At 57.8% G+C, this 17,801-nt stretch overlaps 1 protein-coding gene across 2 annotated transcripts in view; it reads left to right on the top strand.

Moving 5' to 3' along the window:
* Positions 1-7,984: 7,984 nt before the first annotated feature.
* Positions 7,985-17,801, top strand: part of LOC147114383 (TBC1 domain family member 9B-like) — a 189,159-nt gene continuing 179,342 nt past the window's right edge. For both annotated transcript variants that reach the window (XM_085996045.1, XM_085996044.1), the window contains exon 1: positions 7,985-8,236. In XM_085996045.1, the coding sequence (XP_085852171.1) occupies positions 8,119-8,236 (118 nt within the window). In that variant the 5' untranslated portion in view covers positions 7,985-8,118. The remainder of the gene's footprint in view (positions 8,237-17,801) is intronic.

Below are 17,801 nucleotides of genomic sequence, written 5' to 3'. Positions count from 1 at the left end.
CTAATAAAAGGCTAGGCAGAGTTCAGAACAACAGGCTTTTATTAACTACTGAATTGCACTTCAGACAGATCAGGACTATGCCTCTAGTGGACGACCGAATGCCAGGAGCTGCCATGCGGCCGCTCTTATACTCGGTAGCCCAGGGGCGGAGTCAGCTGAGGCATAGTCAGGCACAACAGTGAAACAAGAGTGAACGACAACAACAACAACAACAACAGTGAACTACAGTGGTTTACCACACGGGGACAGAGGAAAAGCGCGGGAAGCGCCATTTTAGATTTTCAAGATGCCGAAGACTGGCAATATTACTGCTTTCGATAGTGATATAGAAGGTTGGACCACATATGTGGAAAGAGTGGAGGTATATTTCAAGGCAAATGAAGTAGCGGATGATAAAAAGGCATCGGTACGTCTAAATCTGATGGGTGCAAGGACATACGGGCTGTTACGAAACTTGATCACTCCAGCCAAACCGATGGACAAGAATTTTAAGGAGATTGTTGATACCTTACAGGAGCACTTAAACCCAACACCGCTGCTGATAGTGGAACGATTCAAATTCTTCAGGAGGAATCAGCACAAGAATGAAAGTAACGCTGATTACCTCACCGAATTACGAAAGCTGTCAAAGCACTGCCAATTCGGGGCAGGACTGGCAGATTCTCTACGAGACAAATTCGTCTGCGGTCTCCTAAGCGAAGGAACACAGAAAAGACTACTTTCTGAGAAAGATTTAACACTGGACAAGGCTTTCAGTGTGGCTGTATCATACGAAGCAGCAGCAAGAGGAGCTGCAGAGATACAGCAAAAGCCACAGGACTTCGGCACCCATGAAATGACACGGGGTTTCGAGAGATGTTATCGCTGCGGCAGATCCACCCATGACCAGAAGGACTGCTCGTTCAAGGACAAAGCATGCAGGCAATGCGGAAAGATGGGACATATTGCACGTGTATGCAGATCTGGAAAGAAATCCACTGACAGTAAAAAGGTCAATAAGGAAAAGTACAGAAAGGTACAAATGATGACGGACAGTAGCTCCGAAGACCAGAAGAGCGATAGCGACTCCGGAAACAAGAGACTAAGCTGTCTCAAATTACATAATGTAATTGCCAAAGAAGATTACCAGACCATTTGGGTTACCCTCACGATAGCGGGGTCCCCAGTCAAAATGGAGCTAGATACAGGATCAGCTCTGACCGTCATGAGTCGATGGGATTACGAGCGGCTATTTCCGCACATACCTTTGAAAGACACATCCATTGTCTTGAAGACATATACGGGGCAGAAAGTATACCCCAGAGGGAAAATAAGGGTGCCTGTTGTATACAACGGCAAGGAAATACAGAAGTTGTATTTATACGTTCTGCAAGATGGTGGTCCACCGTTGTTGGGACGTGAATGGATCAGAAAGATACGTTTAGACTGGCACTCCATTCAGGCACTGACGGTGACCAGTAAGAAAAAAAACGATGATGACGTCATACCTGGACGATTAAAAGAAATCTTGGCTAACGCCAAAGAAGTGTTTCAACAGGAACTAGGAACCCTGAAAGGCGCCACCGCCTCAATAAAAGTGGAAGATGCAGCAATTCCCAAGTTTTTTAATGTAAGAAGTCACACAACACTAGGTTATAGTCCAACAGCTTTATTTGAAATCACAAGCTTTCGGAGCGCTGCTCCTTCTTCAGGTGAAGTGGAGAAATGCATAAAGACACAGCTTATATAGTCAGAGAATCATGTCAGATGTTTACAGGTAACCTTTCCAACTGCCATTTATCGCACCTCGGCAGAGAGATAATCACAGCAGTCAAAGGTGTGAATGGTGTCCAAACAGGTCAGTCAGGGAAACATTACATCAAAGAACAATGAGGTGGGGTCACAAGGGGTCAAATATTGCAGATGCTGGGGTCTGTATGAAAAACAAAAAAACAGACAAAAAACATTTTTTTTGGCTGGAAATCACAGCAGGTCCGGCCGCATCTGTGTAGAGAGAACAAGCCAATGTCGACTCGAGTTTTTTAAGGCAAGGCCAGTGCCATACACAATTCGTCCAGCCGTCGAGGCAGAGCTGGAGAATTTGGAAAAAGCAGGCGTGTTATCCAAGGTAGATTGGAGCGAGTGGGCAACATCCATCGTCCCGGTCATGAAGAAAATGTTGAATAATGATAAATCTGAAGAACAGAGAAAAGTTCGCATCTGTGGGGACTTCAAGGTGACTGTAAACCCGGTTCTTCACACGGTACAGTATCCTCTTCCGAGGATAAAAGATATTTTTGCCTCACTATCCGGAGAGAAATGTTTCACCAAAATTGACTTAGCACAGGCATATCTACAGATGGAGGTTGAGGAGGCCTCTAAAAAGTATCTCACGATAAACACACACAAAGGCCTGTACCAGTACAATCGACTGGTTTTCGGAGTGGCATCAGCTCCGGCTATCTGGCAAAGAGCTATGGAGCAAGTCCTGCAAGGGATTCCGGGGACTCAATGCTACCTAGACGACATCCTTGTAACAGGAGAAAACGACAACGAGCACCTTGCCAACTTGGAGCAGGTGCTCATGAGGCTGAGAGAACGGGGCCTACGAGCAAATTGCCCCAAGTGCGAATTTTTCCAGAAACAAATATCATATTGTGGCCATGTCATTAACGAAGAAGGGTTGCATAAGTCACCTGAAAAAATTGAAGCGGTTGTAAAGGCCCCAGCGCTTGAAAATGTCTCACAATTAAGGTCGTTCCTGGGATTAGTAAATTACTATCATAAATTTTTACCAAACTTATCGACGGTTCTGCACCCGCTTAACGCACTGCTACAAACGGGAGTAGTTTGGAAATGGAGCGAAGACTGTAAACGTGCCTTCCATAAATGCAAAGGCTTGATCACGTCCAGGGAAGTGTTGGCTCATTACAACCCATCACTGCCAATCAGACTGGCGTGCGATGCATCCCCTTACGGCGTGGGAGCGGTATTATCACATAGATTCCCTGATGGCTCGAAGTGGCCGATAGCTTTTGTGTCACGCTCATTGAACTCAGCTGAGCGTAACTATGCCCAGATCGACAGGGAGGCACTCAGCCTGGTGTGGGGGGTGAAGAAATTCAACCATTACCTACACGGACAAAAATTTACCTTGTTGACTGACCATCAACCCCTCGTCTCCATATTCAACCCTAAAAAGGGCATTCCCATTATGACAGCGCAAAGGCTACAGAGGTGGTCCCTTTTCCTAGGGGCACACCAATATGACATAGAGTACAAAGGAACAAAACAGCATGGGAATGCTGACGGGTTATCGCGCCTACCGTTGCCAACGGTGGAAGAGGGGCCTACAGTGGACCCAGTGGAGATGTTCCACTCGACCATAGTGGAATGTCTACCGGTGACAAATTCTACCATTGAAAAGGAAACGCGAAATGACCCGACTCGCTCACGAGTCTACGATTTAACGGTGAAGGGATGGCCAGCACATGGCGAACCACTGTTGCCAGCATTCTCGCAAAGAAGAGAACAGCTGTCAGTGTGCCGAGGAACCTTGATGTGTGGATCCAGAGTGGTGATTCCACCCAAACTCAAGGATAGAGTGCTAAAGGAGCTTCACGAGGGGCATCTGGGTGGAGTGAAAATGAAGAACTTAGCCAGAGCGTTTGTGTGGTGGCCAGGTATCGATGGAGACATCGAAGAAATGATCAAGAGCTGTCTAGGATGCCAGAAGGTCCAAAACGCCCCACCACAAGCCCCTCTACATCCATGGGAGTGGCCCTCATCTCCATGGCAAAGGGTACATATCGACTTTGCTGGTCCATTTATGGACTCAATGTTCTTAATCGCGGTGGATGCACACTCCAAGTGGCCGGAGGTAATAAAGATGTCCTCCACCACCACGGAAAAAACCATCACAGTATTAAGGACCATATTCGCCAGGAATGGGCTGCCTGAACAGATCTGTTCTGATAATGGACCGCAATTTGTGTCCGAAGAATTCAGGAAGTTCTTAAAAAACAATGGGGTAAAGCACTACACGTCCGCCCCATACCATCCCGCCACCAATGGATTGGCTGAAAGGTTTGTCCAGACCTTCAAGAAGGCCATAAAGGCCATGGGTAATGAAGACATAAATCTACAACATAAGGTAGATAACTTCTTGTTTGCGTACAGGAATGCAACACATGTGGTTACAAAGCAAACCCCCGCCATGATGTTTTTCAATAGAAGCCTAAGATGCCGGCTGGATTTGGTCAAGCCAAACGTCAGAAGGGACGTAGAGAACCGGCAATTTCAAAGCATGAATGAAAGGCCAACTAGAACCTTCCAGATAGGTCAACCAATTTTGGCCCGGGACTACCGTACCGAGAAATGGCAGCCTGGAACTATTTGCACACGACTAGGACCGCTGATGTATACCGTGGACATTGGAGAAAGCATAATAAGGCGCCATGCTGACCAGATCATAGAGTCATCCGAAAAAGGACAACCTACACCACAACTCTATACGCCTAGTGATGAAGCAGAGATACCCATAGTATCTACCTCCGATCCGGTGATACTGGAACCAGATGAACCCGACACTGGCATTGAAGCCGAATCGACCTTGCCAAAAGAACCTACAACACCACCGAGGCGTTATCCGGACCGAGTCAGGAAGCCTCCAGAGAGACTGAATTTGTAATTGATTAACTTCAGCAAATGTGTATATTATTGTTCTTGTAAAAATGTTATTTAATGATTACTTAAAATGTTATGTACTATTTATCTAAAAGGGGAGGAATTGTAGTGCATGTACCTTTAAGAGGAACTATGTTTTTGAAGCCCCTGTATACTGTAGTACCAGTAGTGACCACTCGGGTATATAAGCCTGTGTAGCGTCTTGTGTTGTTAGTTCACCTCCAGACTTTGTTCAGTAAACACTTGTTAAATCAACTCCTGCATTCCGTGTCTCCATTAACACACGGATCTAACAGCTCCCACTCGCCCCTTTACTGACTGCTCCTCCCTCAGTGCTGCTCCCACTCGGCCCTTTACTGACTGCTCCTCCCTCAGTGTCTCTCCCACTCGCCCCTTTACTGACTGCTCCTCCCTCAGTGCTGCTCCCACTCGGCCCTTTACTGACTGCTCCTCCCTCAGTGTCTCTCCCACTCGCCCCTTTACTGACTGCTCCTCCCTCAGTGCCGCTCCCACTCGGCCCTTTACTGACTGCTCCTCCCTCAGTGTCTCTCCCACTCGCCCCTTTACTGACTGCTCCTCCCTCAGTGATTCTCCGGCTCTGGGGGAAATGCTGTTCCCAATCTCCTTTTTTGTTGGGGTGTGGCAGGAGTGGTCTGGCAGTGAGTCAGAAGGTCGTGGGTTCAAGTCCCACTCCAGAAACTTGAGCACAAAAATCTAGGCTGACACTCCCAGTGCAGTACTGAGGGAGCGCCGCACTGTCGGAGGGGCAGTACTGAGGGAGCGCCGCACTGTCGGAGGGGCAGTACTGAGGGAGCGCCGCACTGTCGGAGGGGCAGTACTGAGGGAGTGCCGCACTGTCGGAGGGGCAGTACTGAGGGAGCGCAGCACTGTCGGAGGGGCAGTAATGAGGGAGCGCAGCACTGTCGGAGGGGCAGTAATGAGGGAGCGCCGCACTGTCGGAGGGGCAGTACTGAGGGAGCGCTGCACTGTCGGAGGGGCAATACTGAAGGAGCACTGCACTGTCGGAGGGGCAGTACTGAGGAAGCACTGCACTGTCGGAGGGTCAGTACCAAGGGAGGGCTGCACTGTCGGAGGGGCAGTACTGAGGGAGCGCTGCACTGTCGGAGGGGCAGTACTGAGGAAGCGCTGCACTGTCGGAGGGGCAGTACTGAGGGAGCGCCGCACTGTCGGAGAGGCAGTACTGAGGGAGTGCCGCACTGTCGGAGGGGCAGTACTGAGGGAGCGCTGCACTGTCGGAGGGTCAGTACTGAGGGAGTGCTGCACTGTCGGAGGGGCAGTACTGAGGGAGTGCCGCACTGTCGGAGGGGCGGTACTGAGGGAGCGCTGCACTGTCGGAGGGGCGGTACTGAGGGAGCGCTGCACTGTCGGAGGGGCAGTACTGAGGGAGCGCTGCACTGTCGGAAGGGCAGTACTGAGGGAGCGCTGCACTGTCGGAGGGGCTTTACTGAGGGAGCGCCGCACTGTCGGAGGGGCAGTACTGAGGGGGCGCCGCACTGTTGGAGGGGCAGTACTGAGGGAGCACCTCACTGTTGGAGGGGCAGTACTGAGGGAGCGCTGCACTGTCGGAGGGGCAGTACTGAGGGAGCGCTGCACTGTCGGTGGTGCCGTATTTCGGTTTAAGACGTTAAACCGAGACACTGTCTGTTCTCTCAGGTGGACATAAATGATCCCATGGCACTCTTTCAAAGCAGAGCAGGGGAGTTCTACCCGGTGTTCTAGGGCCAATATTTATCCCTCAACCAACATCACTAAAACAGATTATCTGGTGATTATCACATTGCTGTTTGTGGGATCTTGCTGTGCACAAATTATTTGCCACTTTTTCTACATTACAACAATGACTACACTTCAGGAAGCACTTCATTGGCTGTAAAGCACTTTCAGACATCCTGAGGTCGTTACAGGAATGCAAGTCCAACTTTCTTTAAAGCGCCTTTCACCACCTCAGGACGTCCCAAAGCGATTTACAGCCAATGAAGTACATTTGAAATGTAGTCACTGTTGTAATGTAGGAAACACGGCAGCCAATTTGAGCACAGCAAGCTCCCACAAACAGAAATGAGATAATGACAAGATCATCTGTTTTAGTGATGTTGGTTGAGGGATAAATATTGGCCCCAGGACACACGGACTGCAGCGGTTCAAGAAGGCGGTTCACCACCACCTTCTCAAGGGCAATTAGGGATGGACAATAAATGCCGGCCTTGCCAGCGACACCCACATCCCATCAGCGAATTTAAAAAAAGCTCCCCGGCGCCTCTTTGAAATACTGCCCTGGAATCTTTGTTGTAATGTAGGAAGCCTCTAGACAGGAAGGCAGATTATTATCTGAATGGCAATAGATTGGGAGAAGGGGAAGTGCAACGAGACCTGGGTGTCCTTATGCACCAGTCGCTGAAGGTAACCATGCAGGTGCAGCAGGGTTAAGGTGACAAATGGTACATTGGCCTTCGTAGCGAGAGGGTTCGAGTACAGGAACAAGGATGTCTTGCTGCAGTTGCACAGGGCCTTGGTGAGACCACACCTTGAGTATTGTGTGCAGTTTTGGTCGCCTTATCTGAGGAAGGATGTTCTTGCCATGGAGGGAGTGCAGCGAAGATTCACCAGTCTAATACCTGGGATGGCAGGAATGACGTACGAGGAGAGATTGGGCTTAAAATTGCTAGAGTTTAGATGAATGAGAGGGGATCCCATTAAAACATATAAAATTCTAACAGGACTAGACAGACTAGATGCAGGATGTTCCCGATGGCGGGGGAGTCCAGAGCCAGGGGGTCACAGTCTGAAGATAAGGAGTAAGCCATTTAGGAGAGATGAGGAGGAATGTCTTCACCCAGAGAGTGGTGAACCTGTGGAATTCTTTACCACAGAAGGCAGTTGAGGCCAATTCATTAAATATATTCAAGAAGGAGTTGGATATATTTCGAGGCTAAAGGGATCAAGGGATTTGGGGAGAAAGCAGGGACAGGGTACTGAATTTGGATGATCAGCCATGATCTCATTGAATGGCGGAGCAGACTCGAGGGGCCGAATGGCCTACTCCTGCTCCTATCTTCTATGTTTATATCTCTTCAATTCTCTTTTGTTCTCTCCCAGCCCCCGAACTGGCCTTTTAATCTTTAATTTCCTGTGCTTTTTCAGTCTTGACAAAGGGTTTCGACCTGAAACGTTGATTGTCTCGCTCTCCACGGATGCTGCCCTGGCCCGCTGAGTTTTTTTGCAGCGTTTTCTGTTGTGATTTTGGGCGGAGGGAGGGTTTGTGTTTGTGTTTGGGCCCGGCCTGTCATGCGCAGTGTGCCGTCTCCGCCCAGCTCTGGGGCAGTGAGCGGCGGAGAGGCGGCGGCAGGGGACAGTGAGCGGCGGACCGGGGGACAGCGAGCCGGAGCCCGGGACAGCGAGCCTCGCCACCCCCCCGGGCCAGGCCGGGGAAACATGTGGCTGAGCCCCGAGGAGGTGCTGCTGGCCAAGGCGCTGTGGCTGACCGAGCGAGCCAACCCATTCTTTGTGCTGCAGCGGCGGAAGGGCCACGGCGGCGGCGGCGGCCTGGCGGGTGAGTGACCCATCCATCCAATTACAGCCCGACATTCGCGACCGACAGCGCCCGCCGGCCAATCACAGCGCGCCCGCCGGCCCCGGCCAATCACAGACCGCGTGGCCCCGGCCAATCACGCACCGCAGCTCCGCGGCCCCGGCCAATCACAGCCCGCCCCGGGGAATGTAGCCAAGAAACAGCTGGTCGGCAATGTAGCGCCGCGGCCTGAGTGACAGCGTCCGCCGGCCAATCACAGCCCGCAGATCCGCCGCCCCGGCCAATGGGCGCAGGCGGGGGGCGGGCACTGGGCTCCATTCTGAACAGTTTTTCCGTTAAAAACATTTCCCTCGATCTTCAAAAATATTATTTTAAAAAGAATCGAAGTTGCTGCAAATTCACCTGTGCCTGCGGGGCTGCATTCTGAGCTGAATTTTGCATTTTTACCCCAGGGACCTGTCTTGTAAATTTAGTATTTTTCCTTTTCGTCAATAATTTGCTTTTTGTAAAATATATATTTTTAAGTCTGTCTGTGTGTTCATGGGTTGCTGCCACATGACAGCAGCCTGCAGCCTTCAGCCTTCAGCCTTATTCTAGCCCAGGGCCTCCCTGCACTGCCTATTCTACACAATTCCCCAGCACTGCCTGGAATCTGTCGCCGGTTTGATTTTTAGCACATTGCTTCCCACCTCTGTCATTTTATGTTCATTTCCAGTTTAAATGGTGCCCTGTGTGTCACCTAGATTGCATTAACCAGCGGTTTGTAACTTGTCTTCATCTCAACCCCATTAAACAAAACAGGCTCCCTTCCCCCCCACGGTGACGTCTTTGCATAGACCAGTTCAGGTTCCCCTGCTGTGCCATTTATTTGACTTGAACACAAACCAGGCCGACACTCCAGCGCAGTACTGAGGGAGCGCCGCACTGTCGGAGGGGCAGTACTGAGGGAGCGCCGCACTGTCGGAGGGGCAGTACTGAGGGAGCGCCGCACTGTCGGAGGGGCGGTACTGAGGGAGTGCCGCATTGTCGGAGGGGCAGTACTGAGGGAGCGCCGCACTGTCGGAGGAGCAGTACTGAGGGAGCGCCGCACTGTCGGAGGGGCAGTACTGAGGGAGCGCCGCATTGTCGGAGGGGCAGTACTGAGAGAGCGCCGCACTGTCGGAGGGGCAGTACTGAGAGAGCGCTGCACAGTCGGAGGGGCAGTACTGAGGGAAAGCCGCACTGTCGGAGGGGCAGTACTGAGGGAGTGCTGCACTGTCGGAGGGTCAGTACTGAGGCAGCGCCGCACTGTCGGAGGGGCAGTACTGAGGGAGCGCCGTACTGTCGGAAGGACAGTACCGCACTGTCAGAGGGGCAGTACTGGGGGAGCGCCGCACTGTCGGAGGGGCAGTACTGAGGGAGCGCTGCACTGTCGGAGGGGCAGTACGGAGGGAGTGCTGCACTGTCGGAGGGGCAGTCCTGAGGGTGCGCTGCACTGTCGGAGGGTCAGTACTGAGGGAGTGCTGCACTGTCGGAGGGGCAGTACTGAGGGCGCGCTGCACTGTCGGAGGGACAGTACTGAGGGAGCGCCGCACTGTCGGAGGGGCAGTACTGAGGGAGCGCCGCACTGTCGGTGGGGCAGTACTGAGGGAATGCCGCACTGTCGGAGGGGAAGTACTGAGGGAGCACTGCACTGTCAGAGGGGATGTACTGAGGTAGCGCTGCACTGTCGGAGGGTCAGTACTGAGGGAGTGCCGCACTGTAGGAGGGGCAGTACTGAGGGAGCGCCGCACTGTCGGAGGGGCAGTACCAAGAGAGCGCCGCACTGTCAGAGGGTCAGTACTGAGGGAGCGCCGCACTGTCGCAGGGGCTGTACTGAGGGAGCACCGCAGTGTCAGAGGGGCAGTACTGAGGGAGCGCCGCACTGTTTGAGGGGAAGTACTGAGGGTGCGCCGCACCGTCGGAGGGGCAGAACTGAGCGTGCGCCGCACTGTTGGAGGATCAGCACTGAGGGAGCGCCTCACTGTCGGAGGGGCAGTACTGAGGTAGCGCTGCACTGTCGGAGGGTCAGTACTGAGGGAGCGCCGCACTTTCGGAAGGGCAGTACTGAGGGAGCACCGCACTTTCTGAGGGGCAGTACTGAGGGAGTGCCGCACTGTCGGAGGGGAAGCGCTGAGGGAGCGCAGCACTGTCGGAGGGTCAGTACTGAGGGCGCGCCGCACTGTCGGAGGGGCAGTGCTGAGGGAGCGCTGCCCTTTCGGAGGGGCAGTACTGAGGGAGCGCAGCACTGTTGGTGGGGCAGTACTGAATGGGCGCTGCACTGTCGGAGGGTCAGTACTGAGGGAGCGCCGCACTGCCGAAGGGTCAGTACTGAGGGAGCGCCGCACGTTGGGAGGGCTGTACTGAAGGAGCGCCGCACTGTCGGAGGGGCAGTGCTGAGGGAGTGCTGCACTGTCGGAGGGGCAGTACTGAGGGAGCGCCGCACTGTCGGAGGGGCAATACTGAGGGAGCGCCGCACTGTCGGAGGGGCAGTACTGAGGGAGCGCCGCACTGTCGGAGGGGCAGTACTGAGGGAGCGTCGCACTGTCGGAGGGGCAGTACTGAGGGAACGCAGCACTGTCGGAGGGGCAGTACTGAGGGGGCGCCGCACTGTTGGAGGGGCAGTACTGAGGGAGCGCCACACTGTCGGAGGGGCAGTACTAAGAGAGCGCCGCACTGTCGGAGGGTCAGTACTGAGGGAGCGCCGCACTGTCGCAGGGGCTGTACTGAGGGAGCGCCGCAGTGTCGGAGGGGCAGTACTGAGGGAGCGCCGCACTGTCGGAGGATCAGCACTGAGGGAGCGCCTCACTGTCGGAGGGGCAGTACTGAGGTAGCGCTGCACTGTCGGAGGGTCAGTACTGAGGGAGCGCCGCACTTTCGGAGGGGCAGTACTGAGGGAGCGCCGCACTTTCCGAGGGGCAGTACTGAGGGAGCGCCGCACTGTCGGAGGGGCAGTACTGAGGGAGTGCCGCACTGTCGGAGGGGAAGTACTGAGGGAGCGCAGCACTGTCGGAGGGGCAGTGCTGAGGGAGCGCTGCCCTTTCGGAGGGGCAGTACTGAGGGAGCGCAGCACTGTTGGTGGGGCAGTACTGAATGGGCGCTGCACTGTCGGAGGGTCACTACTGAGGGAGTGCTGCACTGTCGGAAGAGCAGTACTAAGGGAGCGCCGCAGTGTCGGAGGGTCAGTACTGAGGGAGCGCCGCACTGCCGAAGGGTCAGTACTGAGGGAACGCCGCACATTGGGAGGGCTGTACTGAAGGAGCGCCGCACTGTCGGAGAGGCAGTGCTGAGGGAGTGCTGCACTGTCGGAGGGGCAGTACTGAGGGAGCGCCGCACTGTCGGAGGGGCAATACTGAGGGAGCGCCGCACTGTCGGAGGGGCAGTACTGAGGGAGCGCCGCACTGTCAGAGGGGCAGTACTGAGGGAGCGCCGCACTGTTGGAGGGGCAGTACTCAGGGAGCGCCACACTGTCGGAGGGGCAGTACTGAGGGAGCACCGCACTGTCGGAGGGGCAGTACTGAGGGAGCACAGCACTGTCGGAGGGGCAGTGCTGAGGGAGTGCTCCACTGTCGGAGGGGCAGTACTGAGGGAGTGCCGCACTGTCGGAGGGTCAGTACTGAGGCAGCGCTGCACTGTCGGAGGGGCAGTACTGAGGGAGCGCCGCACTGTCGGAGGGACAGCACCGCACTGTCAGAGGGGCAGTACTGGGGGAGCGCCGCACTGTCGGAGGGGCAGTACTGAGGGAGTGCTGCACTGTCGGAGGGGCAGTACTGAGGGAGCGCCGCACTGTCGGTGGGGCAGTACTGAGGGAATGCCGCACTGTCGGAGGGTCAGTACTGAGGGAGCACTGCACTGTCAGAGGAGCTGTACTGAGGGAGTGTCGGAGGGGCAGTACTGAGGGAGCGCCGCACTGTTTGAGGGGAAGCACTGAGGGTGCGCCGCACTGTCGGAGGGGCAGTACTGAGCGTGCGCCGCACTGTCGGAGGATCAGCACTGAGGGAGCGCCTCACTGTCGGAGCGGCAGTACTGTGGGAGTGCCGCACTGTCGGAGGATCAGTACTGAGGGAGCGCCGCACTTTCGGAGGGGCAGTACTGAGGGAGCGCCGCAATTTCCGAGGGGCAGTACTGAGGGAGCGCCGCACTGTCGGAGGGGCAGTACTGTGGGAGTGCCGCACTGTCGAAGCGGAAGTACTGAGGGAGCGCAGCACTGTCGGAGGGTCAGCACTGAGGGAGCGCCGCACTGTCGGAGGGTCAGTACTGAGGGCGCGCCGCACTTTCGGAGGGGCAGTGCTGAGGGAGCGCTGCCCTTTCGGAGGGGCAGTACTGAGGGAGCGCAGCACTGTTCGTGGGGCAGTACTTAATGGGCGCTGCACTCTCGGAGGGTCACTACTGAGGGAGCGCAGCACTGTCGGAGGAGCAGTACTAAGGGAGCGCCGCAGTGTCAGAGGGTCAGTACTGAGGGAGCGCCGCACTGTCGCAGGGGCTGTACTGAGGGAGCACCGCAGTGTCAGAGGGGCAGTACTGAGGGAGCGCCGCACTGTTTGAGGGGAAGTACTGAGGGTGCGCCGCACCGTCGGAGGGGCAGTACTGAGCGTGCGCCGCACTGTTGGAGGATCAGCACTGAGGGAGCGCCTCACTGTCGGAGGGGCAGTACTGAGGTAGCGCTGCACTGTCGGAGGGTCAGTACTGAGGGAGCGCCGCACTTTCGGAAGGGCAGTACTGAGGGAGCACCGCACTTTCTGAGGGGCAGTACTGAGGGAGCACCGCACTGTCGGAGGGGAAGCGCTGAGGGAGCGCAGCACTGTCGGAGGGTCAGTACTGAGGGCGCGCCGCACTGTCGGAGGGGCAGTGCTGAGGGAGCGCTGCCCTTTCGGAGGGGCAGTACTGAGGGAGCGCAGCACTGTTGGTGGGGCAGTACTGAATGGGCGCTGCACTGTCGGAGGGTCAGTACTGAGGGAGCGCCGCACTGCCGAAGGGTCAGTACTGAGGGAGCGCCGCACGTTGGGAGGGCTGTACTGAAGCAGCGCCGCACTGTCGGAGGGGCAGTGCTGAGGGAGTGCTGCACTGTCGGACGGGCAGTACTGAGGGAGCGCCGCACTGTCGGAGGGGCAATACTGAGGGAGCGCCGCACTGTCGGAGGGGCAGTACTGAGGGAGCGCCGCACTTTCCGAGGGGCAGTACTGAGGGAGCGCCGCACTGTCGGAGGGGCAGTACTGAGGGAGTGCCGCACTGTCGGAGGGGAAGTACTGAGGGAGCGCAGCACTGTCGGAGGGGCAGTGCTGAGGGAGCGCTGCCCTTTCGGAGGGGCAGTACTGAGGGAGCGCAGCACTGTTGGTGGGGCAGTACTGAATGGGCGCTGCACTGTCGGAGGGTCACGACTGAGGGAGTGCTGCACTGTCGGAAGAGCAGTACTAAGGGAGCGCCGCAGTGTCGGGGGGTCAGTACTGAGGGAGCGCCGCACTGCCGAAGGGTCAGTACTGAGGGAACGCCGCACATTGGGAGGGCTGTACTGAAGGAGCGCCGCACTGTCGGAGAGGCAGTGCTGAGGGAGTGCTGCACTGTCGGAGGGGCAGTACTGAGGGAGCGCCGCACTGTCGGAGGGGCAATACTGAGGGAGCGCCGCACTGTCGGAGGGGCAGTACTGAGGGAGCGCCGCACTGTCGGAGGGGCAGTACTGAGGGAGCGCCGCACTGTTGGAGGGGCAGTACTCAGGGAGCGCCACACTGTCGGAGGGGCAGTACTGAGGGAGCACCGCACTGTCGGAGGGGCAGTACTGAGGGAGCGCCGCACTGTCGGAGGGGCAGTACTGAGGGAGCGCCGCACTGTTGGAGGGGCAGTACTCAGGGAGCGCCACACTGTCGGAGGGGCAGTACTGAGGGAGCACCGCACTGTCGGAGGGGCAGTACTGAGGGAGCACAGCACTGTCGGAGGGGCAGTGCTGAGGGAGTGCTCCACTGTCGGAGGGGCAGTACTGAGGGAGTGCCGCACTGTTGGAGGGGCTGTACTGAGGGAGTGCTGCACTGTCGGAGGGTCAGTACTGAGGCAGCGCCGCACTGTCGGAGGGGCAGTACTGAGGGAGCGCCGCACTGTCGGAGGGACAGCACCGCACTGTCAGAGCGGCAGTACTGGGGGAGCGCCGCACTGTCGGAGGGGCAGTACTGAGGGAGTGCTGCACTGTCGGAGGGGCAGTACTGAGGGAGCGCCGCACTGTCGGTGGGGCAGTACTGAGGGAATGCCGCACTGTCGGAGGGTCAGTACTGAGGGAGCACTGCACTGTCAGAGGGGCTGTACTGAGGGAGTGTCGGAGTGGCAGTACTGAGGGAGCGCCGCACTGTTTGAGGGGAAGTACTGAGGGTGCGCCGCACTGTCGGAGGGGCAGTACTGAGCGTGCGCCGCACTGTCGGAGGATCAGCACTGAGGGAGCGCCTCACTGTCGGAGCGGCAGTACTGAGGTAGCGCTGCACTGTCGGAGGGGCAGTACTGAGGGAGCGCCGCACTGTCGGAGGGGCAGTACTGTGGGAGTGCCGCACTGTCGGAGGATCAGTACTGAGGGAGCGCCGCACTTTCGGAGGGGCAGTACTGAGGGAGCGCCGCAATTTCCGAGGGGCAGTACTGAGGGAGCGCCGCACTGTCGGAGGGGCAGTACTGTGGGAGTGCCGCACTGTCGGAGCGGAAGTACTGAGGGAGCGCAGCACTGTCGGAGGGTCAGCACTGAGGGAGCGCCGCACTGTCGGAGGGTCAGTACTGAGGGCGCGCCGCACTGTCGGAGGGGCAGTGCTGAGGGAGCGCTGCCCTTTCGGAGGGGCAGTACTGAGGGAGCGCAGCACTGTTCGTGGGGCAGTACTTAATGGGCGCTGCACTGTCGGAGGGTCACTACTGAGGGAGCGCAGCACTGTCGGAGGAGCAGTACTAAGGGAGCGCCGCAGTGTCGGAGGGTCAGTACTGAGGGAGCGCCGCACTGCCGAATGGTCAGTACTGAGGGAGCGCCGCACGTTGGGAGGGGCTGTACTGAAGGGGCGCCGCACTGTCGGAGGTGCAGTACTGAGGGAGCGCCGCACTGTCGGAGGGTCAGTACTGAGGCAGCGCCGCACTGTCGGAGGGGCAGTACTGAGAGAGCGCTGCACTGTCAGAGGGGCAGTACTGAGAGAGCGCCGCACTGTCAGAGGGGCAGTACTGAAGGAGCGCTGCACTTTCGGAGGGGCAGTACTGAGGGAGCGCAGCACTGTTGGTGGGGCAGTACTGAATGGGCGCTGCACTGTCGGAGGGTCACTACTGAGGGAGTGCTGCACTGTCGGAAGAGCAGTACTAAGGGAGCGCCGCAGTGTCGGAGGGTCAGTACTGAGGGAGCGCCGCACTGCCGAAGGGTCAGTACTGAGGGAGCGCCGCACGTTGGGAGGGCTGTACTGAAGGAGCGCCGCACTGTCGGAGAGGCAGTGCTGAGGGAGTGCTGCACTGTCGGAGGGGCAGTACTGAGGGAGCGCCGCACTGTCGGAGGGGCAATACTGAGGGAGCGCCGCACTGTCGGAGGGGCAGTACTGAGGGAGCGCCGCACTGTCGGAGGGGCAGTACTGAGGGGGCGCCGCACTGTTGGAGGGGCAGAACTGAGGGAGCGCCACACTGTCGGAGGGGCAGTACTAAGAGAGCGCCGCACTGTCGGAGGGTCAGTACTGAGGGAGCGCCGCACTGTCGCAGGGGCTGTACTGAGGGAGCGCCGCAGTGTCGGAGGGGCAGTACTGAGGTAGTGCTGCACTGTCGGAGGGTCAGTACTGAGGGAGCGCCGCACTTTCGGAGGGGCAGTACTGAGGGAGCGCCGCACTTTCCGAGGGGCAGTACTGAGGGAGCGCCGCACTGTCGGAGGGGCAGTACTGAGGGAGTGCCGCACTGTCGGAGGGGAAGTACTGAGGGAGCGCAGCACTGTCGGAGGGGCAGTGCTGAGGGAGCGCTGCCCTTTCGGAGGGGCAGTACTGAGGGAGCGCAGCACTGTTGGTGGGGCAGTACTGAATGAGCGCTGCACTGTCGGAGGGTCACTACTGAGGGAGTGCTGCACTGTCGGAAGAGCAGTACTAAGGGAGCGCCGCAGTGTCGGAGGGTCAGTACTGAGGGAGCGCCGCACTGCCGAAGGGTCAGTACTGAGGGAACGCCGCACATTGGGAGGGCTGTACTGAAGGAGCGCCGCACTGTCGGAGAGGCAGTGCTGAGGGAGTGCTGCACTGTCGGAGGGGCAGTACTGAGGGAGCGCCGCACTGTCGGAGGGGCAATACTGAGGGAGCGCCGCACTGTCGGAGGGGCAGTACTGAGGGAGCGCCGCACTGTCGGAGGGGCAGTACTGAGGGAGCGCCGCACTGTTGGAGGGGCAGTACTCAGGGAGCGCCACACTGTCGGAGGGGCAGTACTGAGGGAGCACCGCACTGTCGGAGGGGCAGTACTGAGGGAGCGCCGCACTGTCGGAGGGGCAGTACTGAGGGAGCGCCGCACTGTTGGAGGGGCAGTACTCAGGGAGCGCCACACTGTCGGAGGGGCAGTACTGAGGGAGCACCGCACTGTCGGAGGGGCAGTACTGAGGGAGCACAGCACTGTCGGAGGGGCAGTGCTGAGGGAGTGCTCCACTGTCGGAGGGGCAGTACTGAGGGAGTGCCGCACTGTCGGAGGGGCTGTACTGAGGGAGTGCTGCACTGTCGGAGGGTCAGTACTGAGGCAGCGCCGCACTGTCGGAGGGGCAGTACTGAGGGAGCGCCGCACTGTCGGAGGGACAGCACCGCACTGTCAGAGCGGCAGTACTGGGGGAGTGCTGCACTGTCGGAGGGGCAGTACTGAGGGAGCGCCGCACTGTCGGTGGGGCAGTACTGAGGGAATGCCGCACTGTCGGAGGGTCAGTACTGAGGGAGCACTGCACTGTCAGAGGGGCTGTACTGAGGGAGTGTCGGAGTGGCAGTACTGAGGGAGCGCCGCACTGTTTGAGGGGAAGTACTGAGGGTGCGCCGCACTGTCGGAGGGGCAGTACTGAGCGTGCGCCGCACTGTCGGAGGATCAGCACTGAGGGAGCGCCTCACTGTCGCAGCGGCAGTACTGAGGTAGCGCTGCACTGTCGGAGGGGCAGTACTGAGGGAGCGCCGCACTGTCGGAGGGGCAGTACTGTGGGAGTGCCGCACTGTCGGAGGATCAGTACTGAGGGAGCGCCGCACTTTCGGAGGGGCAGTACTGAGGGAGCGCCGCAATTTCCGAGGGGCAGTACTGAGGGAGCGCCGCACTGTCGGAGCGGAAGTACTGAGGGAGCGCAGCACTGTCGGAGGGTCAGCACTGAGGGAGCGCCGCACTGTCGGAGGGTCAGTACTGAGGGCGCGCCGCACTGTCGGAGGGGCAGTGCTGAGGGAGCGCTGCCCTTTCGGAGGGGCAGTACTGAGGGAGCGCAGCACTGTTCGTGGGGCAGTACTTAATGGGCGCTGCACTGTCGGAGGGTCACTACTGAGGGAGCGCCGCAGTGTCGGAGGGTCAGTACTGAGGGAGCGCCGCACTGCCGAATGGTCAGTACTGAGGGAGCGCCGCACGTTGGGAGGGGCTGTACTGAAGG

Source organism: Somniosus microcephalus, chromosome 8 (genome assembly GCF_052327205.1).
Source record: "Somniosus microcephalus isolate GS21.2 chromosome 8, FLI_Smic_1.0, whole genome shotgun sequence".
Taxonomy (NCBI): domain Eukaryota; kingdom Metazoa; phylum Chordata; class Chondrichthyes; order Squaliformes; family Somniosidae; genus Somniosus; species Somniosus microcephalus.
Note: the sequence above shows the minus strand (reverse complement) of the source record. Positions and strands in the feature narration are given on the sequence as shown.